At 42.7% G+C, this 15,061-nt stretch overlaps 1 protein-coding gene across 1 annotated transcript in view; it reads right to left on the reverse strand.

Moving 5' to 3' along the window:
• LOC114647433 (USP6 N-terminal-like protein) overlaps positions 1–15,061 on the reverse strand; it is a 284,398-nt gene that overhangs the window by 184,866 nt on the left and 84,471 nt on the right. The window contains exon 2 of the mRNA XM_051923606.1: positions 4,505–4,636. Within this exon, the coding sequence (XP_051779566.1) occupies positions 4,505–4,517 (13 nt within the window). The 5' untranslated portion in view covers positions 4,518–4,636. The remainder of the gene's footprint in view (positions 1–4,504; positions 4,637–15,061) is intronic.

The following is a 15,061-nucleotide window of genomic DNA, read 5'->3' on the forward strand; positions in this document are numbered from 1 at the left end:
TGCAACAAAATTCAATGTGTCTGGAGCGAGATTGGAGGAGGCAAGAAGATGTAAAAAAAAAATTAAGTGTCGTATTTTTGAACGTGCATATAAGTCGGGGTCTGATTTTATGATCAGTTTTTCGGGTTTCAAGACCCGACTTATACAGTGCATCCGGAAAGTATTCACAGTGCATCACTTTTTCCACATTTTGTAATGTTACAGCCTTATTCTAAAATGGATTAAATTCATTTTTGTCCTCAAAATTCTACACACAACACCCCATAATGACAACGTGAAAAAAGTTTACTTGAGATTTTTGTAGAGAAAAGCCAAGCAAAACGACACCTTTTATTGGCTAACTTAAAAGATTACAATAGGCAAGCTTTCGAGGCAACTCAGGCCCCTTCTTCAGGCAAGATGTATTTACATTTTTGCAAATTTATTAAAAATAAAAACATTGAGAAAGCACATGTACATAAGTATTCACAGCCTTTGCCATGAAGCTCAAAATTGAGCTCAGGTGCATCCTGTTTCCCCTGATCATCCTTGAGATGTTTCTGCAGCTTCATTGGAGTCCACCTGTGGTAAATTCAGTTGACTGGACATGATTTGGAAAGGCACACACCTGTCTATATAAGGTCCCACAGTTGACAGTTCATGTCAGAGCACAAACCAAGCATGAAGTCAAAGGAACTGTCTGTAGACCTCCAAGACAGGATTGTCTCGAGACACAAATCTGGGGAAGGTTACAGAAAAACTTCTGCTGCTTTGAAGGTCCCAATGAGCACAGTGGCCTCCATCATCCGTAAGTGCAAGAAGTTTGAAACCACCAGGACTCTTCCTAGAGCTGGCCGCCCATCTAAACTGAGCGATCGGGGGAGAAGGGCCTTAGTCAGGGAGGTGACCAAGAACCCGATGGTCACTCTGTCAGAGCTCCAGAGGTCCTCTGTGGTGAGAGGAGAACCTTCCAGAAGGACAACCATCTCTGCAGCAATCCACCAATCAGGCCTGTATGGTAAAGTGGCCAGACGGAAGCCACTCCTTAGTAAAAGGCACATGGCGGCCCGCCTGGAGTTTGCCAAAAGGCACCTGAAGGACTCTCAGACCATGAGAAAGAAAATTCTCTGGTCTGATGAGACAAACATTGAACTCTTTGGTGTGAATGCCAGGCGTCACGTTTGGAGGAAACCGGGCACCATCCCTACAGTGAAGCATGGTGGTGGCAGCATCATGCTGTGGGGATGTTTTTCAGTGGCAGGGACTGGGAGATTAGTCAGGATAAAGGGAAAGATGACTGCAGCAATGTACAGAGACATCCTGGATGAAAACCTGCTCCAGAGCGCTCTTGACCTCAGACTGGGGCGACGGTTCATCTTTCAGCAGGACAACGACCCTAAGCACACAGCCAAGATATCAAAGGAGTGGCTTCAGGACAACTCTGTGAATGTCCTTGAGTGGCCCAGCCACAGCCCACACTTGAATCCGATTGAACATCTCTGGAGAGATCTTAAAATGGCTGTGCACCGACGCTTCCCAAACAACCTGATGGAGCTTGAGAGGTGCTGCAAAGAGGAATGGGCAAAACTGGCCAAGGATAGGTGTGCCAAGCTTGTGGCATCATATTCAACAAGACTTGAGGCTGGAATTGCTGCCAAAGGTGCATCGACAAAGTATTGAGCAAAGGCTGTGAATACTTATGGACATGGGATTTCTCAGTTTTTTTATTTTTAATAAATTTGCAAAAACCTCAAGTAAACTTTTTTCATGTTGTCATTATGGGGTGTTGTGTGTAGAATTCTGAGGAAAAAAATGACTTTAATCCATTTTGGAATAAGGCTGTAACATAACAAAATGTGGAAAAAGTGATGCGCTGTGAATACTTTCCGGATGCACTATACGTGAGTATATATGGTGATTAAACCAAATAGTGAATGATGAAGACACACGGCTAGAAATGGAGATGGAGAACTGCTGGTTCCTTTGCCTTTTGCATCTTATTGCTAATAAGGAGCAGTTCTGGGTCACCTCCGGGTGGGACAGGCTGCAGAGTCAGACTTGGAGAGTGTAATATTTATGAGTTGGTGCACTGGATACCAGTTTTATAATTAATCACATTTGATTTATTAGAAAACATAAAAACATAAGACATTTGATCGATAAAGCTTCTAAAGGTCAAGAAGGAATAGGAATGGGTTGAAGCAGCCCCGTGGAAAACAGCAAGCAGATTTAGCTCCGTTACAAACTTCACATACTTTGGTGTCCAAAGTCACGTTTTCCCAATGGGAATATCGTTTAAGGTTATGCAAGGTTTGTGTGATTCTAAGATAGCCATGGACCCAATCGAGGACTATGTCACGATGTGGCAATACCAAGATCTTCCCTTCCACAGACTGAGTGTGCTGAGGATTTTGTAAAATGCCTTCAGGCTGAACAGGACTTAACAACTGTTGAAGCCAGAAATATCTATATATCCATCTATCCATTTTCCAACCTGCTGAATCCGAACACAGGGTCACGGGGGTCTGCTGGAGCCAATCCCAGCCAACACAGGGCACAAGGCAGGAACCAATCCCAGGCAGGGTGCCAACCCACCGCAGGACACACACAAACACACTCACACACCAAGCACACACTAGGGCCAATTTAGAATCGCCAATCCACCTAACCTGCATGTCTTTGGACTGTGGGAGGAAACCGGAGCGCCCGGAGGAAACCCACGCAGACACGGGGAGAACATGCAAACTCCACGCAGGGTGAACCTGGGAAGCGAACCCAGGTCTCCTAACTGCGAGGCAGCAGCGCTACCACTGCGCCTCCGTGCTGCCCAATATCTATATATGGTTTTGCTATATGGTTGCGAGACATGGACGCTATCCAATGACCCAAGATGAAGACTGGACTCCTTCGGTACTGTGTCTCTTCAGAGAGGCCTTGGGTACCGCTGGTTTGACTTTGTGTAGAATGAGCGGTTGCTCAGGGAGTCCCGAATGAGGCACATTACCTGCATTGTGAGGGAGCGTCAGTTATGTGTAGTATAGCAGGTCCGCAGCTTAGAAAGAATACGGGGGGGGGGTGGGGGGATTAGGTGGGGGGTTGAAGGGGGGGGGTCAACCTAAAGTTTTGCCAGGAAGAATGGGATAAAACTGCTCAAATCCTGCTCTGCAAAGCTTGTAGAGACTTACCCAGATTTGAACCTGTAATTGCTGCCAAAGGGGCTACAAGAAAGTAATGAATGAGAAATTTTGCAGATTTTTCTGAGTACGTTGATGGGCAACAATGTCAAATTTCTCCATTTGAAATGAATTCTATAACAAAATAAAGTGTGCACAATATTTTGTGAATCCACTGCACACCGTCCTTCTTTATAGTCTTAATTTATACCTCTAGCAGTAAATCAATCTTAGATAACACATTTCTTAAAGCAGATCGTTTCATAAAGTGTTGATTGGTCGTAGCAGCAGAGTAATACAGGAGACGTCAAAATCCACAATGGGAAGGACCCATTAGCACGCCATAAAAATCACAATGACAGAAACACAAAGAAGGCCAGGCTTCCAATACCACTCCGCCACAAAACATTTACCATCCAAACAAGTGCTGGCTCCCATAAATAATGAAACATGCTTTTCAAGGAAAAGCTCATACAGGGTGGTGTAGGGAAACGGTGGTGACCCTGGGGCATCGGCAGTTGTTTGGAATCAATGTCACCTCGTTTAGAACCCCTTGCCATTATTTATAATGGATCAGTGGAGCATTCGCTGTGAAAGCCTTTTATAAGAAAAAATGGTGATAGTGTGACTGCAGCACAAAGGGAATTTCAGCGTCATTACCAGTTAGGACGTTGTGATCGTGTCCTGTCAGCTCATGCAATTGCAACATGGGTGCATAATTTTGAAGAAACGGGTTCAGCCTTAAAAAAGAAGTCCCCAGGTGGAGACACTTCACATATTGCCAAGACAATCGATGGCAGCTATTCGACGACTGTTTGGAAGGCGCATCATTTCACGTAACGGTGGCATTCCAAAGCCTCCCCAGATGTCACTGTTTGTGATTTTTTTCCATCTTAAAAGCCAACAGTACCGCACACACCCTGCAGCCATTGCTGAACTAAAAAGGAGGAATGAAGAGGAAATCGCTGGCATTCCTCTTGACATGTCACATCGAGCAGTGCAGAATTTCCACAACAGGCTGTCAGAATGTGTACAGAGAAATGGACAACCCCTTCATGATGTTTTCTTCAAAACATAAAATGAATATTGATTACCGTCATTAATTGCATATCCTGTACAATACATTTCATCATTAAATGTATTTTGTAATTTGTTTATTCATGCATTGAACATAAATTGAAAATTTCCCATTTCCCTGTACCACCCTGTATTAAGGATCAGACTGGACCAAAGGATAAACGAAAGCTCCCACCAGAGACGTCTGTCCTCCCATCTTCCCATCTTCCGTTCTCATATCCACCTCGCTTCCCAAAGCACAATTACAGTTAACATGTAAATCTGGCCTTCCTTACCTGGTAAAGGCATTATTGCGAAATACACAGGGGAGGTTCATTCGATCGGGGCGCTGCAGTCCACAGCAAACAGTTAATCCTGGATGTGAACCTTAAAGTTTAACTCTGCACGGGGTCCAACTTGTCCATGTGCTGAAAAACAAAACACAATAATATTAACTTAACCCATTGTTTCTAATAATAATAATAATAATAGGTGGCACAGTGGCACAGTGGTAGCGCTGCTGCCTTGCAGTTAGGAGACCCGGGTTCGCTTCCCTGGTCCTCCCTGCGTGGAGTTTTCATGTTCTCCCCGTGTCTGCGTGGGTTTCTTCCGGGCGCTCCGGTTTCCTCCCACAGTCCAAAGACATGCAGCTTAGGTGCATTGGAGATTCTAAATTGTGCATGGTGTGTGTGTGTGTGTGCCATGCGGTGGGCTGGCGCTCTACCCGGGGTTTGTTTCTTGCCTTTCGCACTGTGTTGGCTGGGATTGGCTCCAGCAGACCCCCGTGACCCTGTAGTTAGGATATAGTGAGTTGGATGATGGATGGATAATAATAATAATTCTTTGCATTTATATAGTGCTTTTCTCACTACTCGTAACGTGATGTTATAATACACATCTCATTTATTTACATTGCTATCTTAATTCAGTTGGGTGGGATATTAAGTGTTGATTACAGTTGAAGGAATCTTAATGTTAGGAATAATAAAGTGATGGCATTTTTTAATGAATTGTGTTTTACTTATGGTCATGTGGTGTTAAGTGTACTATGTGTGCATTTCACTTGTTGAAGACTAAACTTCGCACAGAAAGGCCCACAAACAAACAGCAACTGAAAGCCGCTGCAGTAAAGACCTGGCAGAGCATTAAAAAGGAGGAAACCCAGCATCTGGTGACGTCCATGAGTTCAAGACTTCAGGCTGTCATTGCCAGCAAAGGGTTTTCAACCAAGTATTAGAAATGAACATTTTATTTCCAGTTATTTAATTTGTCCAATTACTTTTGAGCCACTGAAATGAAGGGATTGTGTTCAAAAAATGCTTTAGTTACCTCACATTTTTATACAATCGTTTTGTTCGCCCCACTGAATTAAAGCTGAAAGTCTGAACTTCAACTGCATCTGAGTTGTTTCATTTAAAATTCATTGTGGTAATGTACAGAACCAAAATGAGAAAAAAGTTGTCTCTGTCCAAATATTTATGGACTTAACTGTATCTCCACCTCTCCAGGGTCTCCTCAATCTGCTCCCTATTCTCATTACAGATCACAATGTCATCAGCAAACATCATAATCCACGTCTAATATCGTCTGTCCATCACCACTGCAAATAAGAAAGGGCTCAGAGCCGATCCCTGATGTACTCCCACCTCCACATTGAATCCGTCCGTCACTCCTACCGCAGACCTCACCACAGTCACACTTCCCTCGTACATATCCTGTACAACTCTTACGTACTTCTCTGCCACTCCCGACTTCCTCATACAATACCACAGCTCCTCTCTCCTCACCCTGTCATATGCTTTCTCCAGGTCCACAAAGACACAATGCAACTCCTTCTGGCCTTCTCTCTACTTCTGAAAACGGAGGCATCTGGTGTCAAACCGGTGATCTTTTGATTACGAGTCAGCAGTTCTTACCACGGCGTGTCAATGTCACAGCCTAACGCGAGTTCTTTTTCTTTGGTTAGATTCTTGAATAAAAGCACACTTCTTCTGTTATATTTGTGCCTTTTGTGAAAAGTGTTTATTTGATATCTGGACTTCAGGCGTCACACATTATACACTTCATGTCTATATTTTGTCAATTATTACTAAAACATGAAAAACGTTTCTGTTTTAACAATGTGTTTACATAGATTGTTGTAGACACAGAACACACATGAAATGCAACTATTCCAAATAACGATATATTATTAACCCTATACAACTCCTGGCAACTCACACGCAAGTAAACAGACTTGAGCTGAGAGAACTTTCTTTCTGCCCTTTCTGCGTTGGTGAGGAGATGGGATACCAGACTGCTTGCTGCTTGTGCTGATTGACACATTTACAACACAAAAGATGCTGACAGAGAGGTGCGAAGGAATTTTTTTTGTGGGCTCTGGTAATTCTAGTGTTAAGGAAAAAGAACGACTAAGGTCTCTGAGTCAAGTTAGGTAAAACTAAAGCAAAAGAAGTTAATCAACAGCAAAAACTGGTCACTAATTAATATGATGGTTAGAATGAAGACTTGCAGCCACTGCAGGCCCTCCAGGACTAGAGTTGGACACCTTTGGTTTGGAACAATCTGCACCCCAAGATGAAGCTCCTTCTTCCCTGACCAGAACTCAGCATTTGCTTAGCCTGATGGCTTTCTTGTTTTGTTAATTTTGAACCCTTGCATTGGCACGCATAGCAGCCCTTCTTCGTGACTTTTCATGGACAGAATTAAACGGGGAGGATTGGATTGGCGCCCCAACATTTATCCATGGAGCTTACAGTGCTTTCCTCGACTACAACATATACAAATATAGAAAAACACGGAGAAAAAAACTCCCCATCACTTCCCCATCATGCTAGATAATGGAGGACACTAAAGTACTCTAAGAAGATAATCGCATTCTATGGCCACAGCAAGGAGCTGAACGCACATCTCTGAAGAAGCGAGACATAGATTTTAGCTTGTGAGAAATAAAAAATTTTCAGACCCTCTAATCTACACAGATGCTTTATCGAAGACACACTCCCTTTGGCTGGCAGCGTGTTTCTCACTCCTGGAAGTTACGACGTGTGCCCAGGACCCCTCGGACGGCTTGTAGCTGAAAACCTCAAAGAATATGACAGGCAGTGCAGTGCACGAGCAGCCCACCCTTACAGAGAGCTGCGTTTCCTGCTCTGACCTCAGCGGCCGAGCTCTCAGACTAGCAGTGCATTGACAGAAGAGCTGCTTATTTATTTTGCTGTATAACTAAGGCGTCACACAGCAGTTAAACGATCCACGGTCTGCTCACTGTGTTTGCTTTTCAAGCCACAGAAGATGATGTGGACAGCCATGTTAAGCAGATCCAAGGATCTTTCACAGAACTCATTTAGTGCTGAACAGCAGAAGTAGAATGATGAAGCCGCAGAACATCTCCTTCGGGCGGAGATGTGACAATTGATGGCTGTCAATGAAAGGAAATGAAAAAAAAAACACATTTGGTGTATGCGGTGGGATACAACAAGCTAAATATGGCAGCAGACTGAATTAGAATCCACCAGGCAGTGTGGCCTAGCAGCTAAGGCAGTAAACCTCTATGCTCTTCTTTCATTTGTGATTAAATTCACCTATTTTGTATCCCTATTATCCAGATCAAAGCTGTGGAGAACCAATGCATATTCTGGCAGCACTGGGAATGAAGCAAAAACCAGCCGTGAACCACTGGCCAGGCCACTTTACCCACACTTGCAAACTCGCACATACCAGGGAATTTTAGAGTTGCTGATGAATTCAAATTTGCGGAGACGCAATTCACAGTCGTCAACTAGGAGCCGCTGGACAGCGAGGAAGCCATTTAATCCTGGACCTCTCTGTCCACTCGGCAAATGAGCCAGATTCTAAACCGTGTACTTCCGTGTGTGCGACATCAGGCTGGCCCTGTCATGCGAATACCTGGACTGTTACAGTGGCCAACTGACTTAACACACTGAGCCAGTAAATCCATTAGGCGACATACGCAGCCGACCAGTGCGGCAACGTTTATGAAAGTTAAGGGGTGCATGCGGTCCGGAGGCTAACAGGTGCCATTTATGTAACTCACGATCCAAAATCGCAAAGGTCCTCAAAGACTAATAATACTGACTGCACTACAGACAACGAGGGGTGGCATTCTGGTAACTCAAGGGTCATGCTCACTGAGAGGGACCACATCAACCCACCCCATACCCCCCGTACTGTTTTTAGGGCTTCAACTGGCACTGTTAATACACAAAGCTTTGGGACGTTTAGCCTGGCAACACTTGGCAAAAAGACAGGATTCTAGTATGACATAACAATTCATCAATTATCGTTTTTTCCCTACTGTTTTGTCTTGGTAGAGTAATATATTGCTCTACTTTCCCCTATTGTATTATTAATAAGTAGCCTTTGTCAGAATGTCTAATCTCACAGATTTACTACTGTTTATAAGGCATTATAGTATATAACTCATCCCCACCTTCCCTTCTAAATCTATAGGCAATTAGGTGTAGTAAAAAGACAAGCAGGAATTAAGTTACACATAAAACAATGTATTATTGGTAATATTCATAAATAATAACAATATGCAAAGTACATTTGAATTATTGGCAACCATAAATCCTGATTAAATAGTGATGTGTAGTTTCAGCCGGCACACAGACTTGTAGTTATTTAAAATGTCTCTAGTTAAGGCATCATTGGTGCTCAGCTTTCTTCAGAACAGGCCGTATGCCTGTTCCAATATGGCTGCTAAACTGTGGTCTCCATTGTGTTGTCTTCATTATCAGAGGTTAGTAAGAGACGCTTCTTTCAGATGTTAGTAAGAGAGGAAGAATGTGGTTGAGCAAGCAGATTTATAGATTCTCTGTCCAACCCCTAGAGCCAATAGGACATCATGGTACTTAAAAGCTTCTGATACAATCCAATTCCAAACAGCCATACTTCAGACCAATGGGGGAATACAACATATTAAAACCTGCCACCCGCCCCAAGACCATATGTTAAAGTAACCTGGCTTCCTTGCGGGGGGTTGAAAGACTTTAGCAGAGAAACACTTGCCAAACTGGTTTAAAGCACACCTCCCCAACTCTGTCGTAAAATTCAAAGAAACAGTCGTAAAAGGGGGGGCAAACATGAATGCCTCTCACCAAAGTAACACTAAATTACATTGCTTTGCCTAAATTACAAATAAAGACATACAAAATATTTATCAAGTTATATGCAAAATCTCACATCACAACACCTCAGAGTTCAAGAAGTGCATGCATATCCTGAAACCACTGGGTACATGGTGAGAACCAGGCCTGACCACTGCAAAGTTATTAGGGTTTGAGTCTTTCTTATGGCAAACTCCACAGGTGAGCTAATCAAGAAGGTGACATGGCAGAAAGAAAAAAGAAGGGCAGCGACACCTGCTGATCATGAAGCAAATTGCGGAAACCAATTACATCATAAGAATGGGGTGCCAATCCATCACAGGACAAGCACAACATGCCAATTAGGAGTTGTGAATTAACCTAACACACACATCTTTGGGATGAAGGAAGAAGACTTGAGCAGCCAGAGGAAAATGCAAAGCACGTGCAAGCTCAATTCAGGCAATTAGCAGACCGGGATCAGAACTTCAGCATACCATGTTGTTTTGACATGCAGGTACACACGACATTGCTATTACTTATACATTCTCTAAATCAGTGGTTCTTAAATGATCTTTTTTGTGTCATTGCAACCCAACATCACCATGGAGCGTCAGAATTGATGCTGATTGTCATCTCTTGGTCTTTCTTAGAGAATCATCACTGATTGTTGTCCCCGAGGTTTCCCCTTGTGCTTGAAGACCCATCGCAAGGCATTCCTGCAAGCCGTTTGTGACCCTTTCCCTTTAAGTATCATTGTGTATCATGATTCGGCGCAACTCAAGTTCGGACATCACATGACATGACCCATAGTTTAAGAAACACTGCTCTAAACAGGTCAATCTAATTGAGGATTGTGGGGAGACGGAGTCTAATAATAATAATAATAATAATTCATTACATTTATATAGCGCTTTTCTCAGTACTCAAAGCGCTATCCACACAGGGAGGAACCGGGAAGCGAACCCACAATCTTCCACAGTCTCCTTACTGCAAAGCAGCAGCACTACCACTGCGCCACCTGTGAGGACATCCTGACAGCATCGGATACAAAGCAGGAACCAGCCTTGCTCAGGACCCTTGTCTGCTATGGGGGCACACACCCACCGTCACATTCATAAAGCCAGTTTGGAAATGACAAAACTACAAGTTGGATAACCGGCAGGAGACACAGAGTACAGATAAGAGGAGAATGCGCCACGTGGAGTGAGGTCATCAGTGGAGTCCCTCAGGGGACAGTTACTTTTTCTGATTTACAACAAAAACACAGATTCTAGTATAGTTAGTAAACTTATGAAATGGACAGATGATACTAAAATTGGAACAACTGCAAACACTGAAGAGGCAGCAAAAACAATCAAGGACAACAGAACTGGACAAACACGGTTTGCGAAGTGCTAGACATGTGCAAAAGGAAGAGAAAAAGACAGAGAAAAGAGATAAAGAACAAAGCTGTACTATTATTGGCTCACGAGAGGTGAACATCTACAGTCCAGTCTATTTCAGTGGCAGAGCATTAACAGGTACAAACACAGGAAGCAAAGGGTCATGGGTAGAGGAACATTTCCAGTATTAGGTGGTGTCCCTCAAGAATCAGTGCTGTAGGCTGCTTCTCTTTTTAATAAATATAAAGGATCTGGACTTGAATATCATCAATAAGAGGGTGTGCATATGATACCAATCTACGTGGAAAGTCAGACAGGCACACACAGGTATTGGGATGTGACATTTTGCATACAAGTTGGTAAATATTTTGTATGTCTTTATTTGTAACTTAGACAAAGCAAATGTAATGTTAGTGTTACATTATAGATAATAACAGCAATGGTTTGATGGTTTAATAACCCCTTCCCCCTTTTAGGGATGAGTCTCTTTGTAATTTTGACGACAGGGTTAGGGGAAGTGCCTCAAACAAGTTTGGCTAATATTTCTCTGCAGGACTCTCAGTCAACCCCCACAGGAAAGCCAGCCTGCCTAACTGGCACACTTTACCTTAACATATGGTTTGGAGGGCAGGTGTGAAGGTATTCTGTCCTCCCATTGGTCTGAAGTATGGCTGTTTGGAACTGGCTTGTATCAAAAGCCTTTAAGTACCATGACACCCTATTGGCTTAGGGGTTGGACAGAAAACCTATAAATTTGCTTGCTTTATCTCTCTCTCGCTTACCAAACTGATGAAAGTCCATCACACACCATGGACTGAAAAGGACAACACAATGAAGAGCACAGCCATATTGAGACAGGCATGCGGCCTGTTCTAAAGAAAGCTGACCACAAATGAGGACTTAACTAGAGACATTTTAAGTAACTAACAAGTCTGTGTGCCGCCTGAAACTACACATCAGCATTTATCAGGTTGTATGCTTGCCAATATTCAAATGTATTTTGCATATTGCTATTATTTATGAATATTACCAATAAAACATTATTTAAAGTGTAACTTAACTCCTGCTTGTCTTTTATTACACCTAATTGCCTGAGGTTGATACATGTAGAAGGGAAGGTGGGGAGAAGTTATAACGTACAATACCTTATAAACTGTGGTAAGTCTGTGAGATTTGAGGCATTCTGATAAAGGCGACATATTAATAATACAAAAGGGGAAAGCAGAGTAATACATCTACCAAGACAAAACAACAGGCTTGGACAAATCTGTGACAGATTAAACGTAATGGAAATAAATGAAAAGTATTGCATGGAGGAGGTTTGAGTACACAATGGGAGGTCTGAAAATTAAGAGTACACATTATGAGAAGGATTTAAGAGTCACAGTGGACTCGACACTATCAACTGGCAGACATTGCTCAGAAGCCATTAAGAAGGGCAACAAAATGTCAGGTTATATAGCGCCTTGATGTGTGGAGTACAAGTCACAGGAGGTTCTGCTCAAGGTTTATAACACTCTGGTGATGCCTCATCATAAGCAGCACAAGAAAATGTCCAGAGAAGAGCAATGAGGCTGATTCCAGGGCTACAGGGGATGAGTTATGAGGAAATGTTAAAGGATTTAGGAGTCGTAATGGACTCTGCACTATGAACTGAAGACAGTGTGCAGAAGCCATTAAGACGGCTAACAGAATATCAGGTTATATAGCGCCTTGATGTGAGGAGTACAAATCACAGGAGGTTCGGCTCAAGCTTTATAACACTCTGGTGATTCCTCATCTGGAGTACTTGGTGCAGTTTTCATCTCCAGGCTACAAAAAGGACATAGCAGCATAAGAGAAAGTCCAGAGAAGAGCGACTAGGCTGATTCCAGGACTACAGGCAGTGAGTTAGGAGGAAAGATTACAATCAGTCTAAGCAAACGATTAAGAGGAAACATCACTGAAGTGTTTAAATTACGAAGGGAATTTATGTAGTACAGTGGATCCAGACCAGGGGCCTCATGTATAACGCCGTGCGTAGAACTCACACTATAACATGGCGTAAGCACAAAAGCGGGATTGTGCGTACGCACAGAAAAATCCAGATGCAGAAATCTGTGCGCACGCAAAATTTCACGTTCTTCCACTACATAAATCCCGATCAGCGTGAAAAGTAACGCACGTGCACGCGCCTTCTGTCCCGCCCCAACTCCTCCCAGAATTACGCCTCTTTGAATATGCAAATCAATATAAATAGCCTTCTGTGAAAAGACAATGGGAAAAGCACGGGGGAAAATATAAGAATTTCAGCGAATACCAAGTGGAGGCAAAGGAAAAACGTACTATTTGTTGGTTTAAACAGTGGTATAATCAACAAAAGAAAGTTGATCGAGTGACAGAGTGTCAGAGAAACTCAAAGGCTCAAGTTCACAAAGTCGCACAGTGCCCGAAAAAGAAATCACATATCAAAGTCGCTGTGAAAAGGCGACTCGCAGCGGACCGTCTGAGTGTCATATGAAAGCTTATTAGGGTACAGACAAAAACAATTGGCACACAGTGGGGAAAAAAGCACGAAATGTCAACTTTAATCTCGAAATTTCCACTTTAATCACGTAGTTTATTTTGCCATTAAAGTAGAACATCATAAACTTCATCTTAAAATCGTTTATTTTACTAGTTTCTCAAGTAGCACGTTAAATGCTTTGTTCTGTATTTGATCTTCTATGTGCTCTGTGTGTGTGAATCACTACGTGCTTCCGTTCTTTCTCTTTCTCCGACAGGACACAGAATCCATTACATTCGAGATATTACAGCTCTCTGAATAATTAAAATACTGAGATGTATACGTGATATCATTTTCATGATGATAGCAATGAAAGCATGTTATTAAACATGGGAACACGGTGACGCAGTGATTGTTCATATCTCACGCAAGAGGCTTGCTGCGCCATGTGCGACCTTCAATGAAATAATTTATTACAGAAGTACTGTCACTTTCAAACGTACTTTTCTTTCTCCAAATACCCAATTGCCACACAATCAGCTCTGTAATAGACATTAAGCCATCTGTAAGCTTAGAATGCCGATTCTTCAAAACTTTTAAGGAACATTGAAATATCTTCATGTTTAATTATTCCATTCATCTATCCTTCCAGTGTCGCGTCAGCACCAGCAATAATACAGCGCAAGGCAGGAGCTATCCGTGAACCAGCTATACGCTGCGGCACCGTGTCCTCACATGTTTATTAACAATGCAGATTATTTAAATGAAGTTAAAGTTTTATCTGTATACTATAAGCAACATATTTTGCTGCATTTCATCTTAAAAATGATATTGTCATCATACGCATTTTATAAAGTAGCGCAGGTTGTGCAATATTATAACTGTAGGGTAAATGTACAGTGAGGTAATTGTACTTATAAGTACAAACAGTTCTGCAAGGAGCACTTGATGGACTGATTGAGTGCGTTTATAGTTCTTGGGATGAAACTGTTTCTGAAACGCGAGGTCCGTACAGGAAAGGCTTTGACGCTTTTTGCCGTGGTTGAGGTAGTGTGTACTTGAAACTATATACCGATAATTCACTTTCTGATCATCTGCTGCTGTGATTCACACTCAGATACAGTGATATAAATACTCCGAGTGGTGCAGTGAGAGTAATGTGGAAAAAGATGATCCGCAGTGGCAACCCTTAACGGGAGCAGCAAAAAGAAGAACAAGATGCAGTGAGCGTAACAACGCTAAAGCAGTTATGGTATTTGGAATACTATGGCTATTCCCTGGACCATTATATTGCTACAGGTTAATTATGATCAGATGCATTACACTAATAAACAATATGCAGTTAATTTCAGTGTATTTATAAAGCCGCGTCAGGAATGTGGAGCTAAGAAAGAAAGGGTGATCATACAGGAACAGTAGCACTGCTTTGACGCTGGGTGCCGCCAGTCTGCAAAACCGAGCGGAGAAATTGCGTACACCAAGGTATGAGTTACCGTGGAAATGTGCGTGGCTTTACGCCAAGTTTAGGTTTTATACATCGCGATTTGAGCGTGGAAACATTCGTACGCAACATTTCTGTGCGTACGCACCGTTTATACATGAGGCCCCAGGAGATGAGGGGAGATTACCCGGTGGGCCAGTCAAGCTGCCATGCACACTCTTTCAAATTCCATTAAATAAATGCACACGCATTTACTAAATCCATAAAGTGATGGCCCCTTCCTGAGGTGGAATAGTCCCAGTTTGTGTGCAGGTAACCATTTTAGGGGAAAAGATTAGGTAGAGATTACTTTGGATAATGTCAGCAAACAGGATGGACGAGCTTGTCGGTCTGAACGGACTGTCCTTGTCATAATTATTCTAACGCTATGA

The sequence above is a fragment of the Erpetoichthys calabaricus genome, chromosome 2 (assembly GCF_900747795.2).
Source record: "Erpetoichthys calabaricus chromosome 2, fErpCal1.3, whole genome shotgun sequence".
Taxonomy (NCBI): Eukaryota; Metazoa; Chordata; class Cladistia; order Polypteriformes; family Polypteridae; genus Erpetoichthys; species Erpetoichthys calabaricus.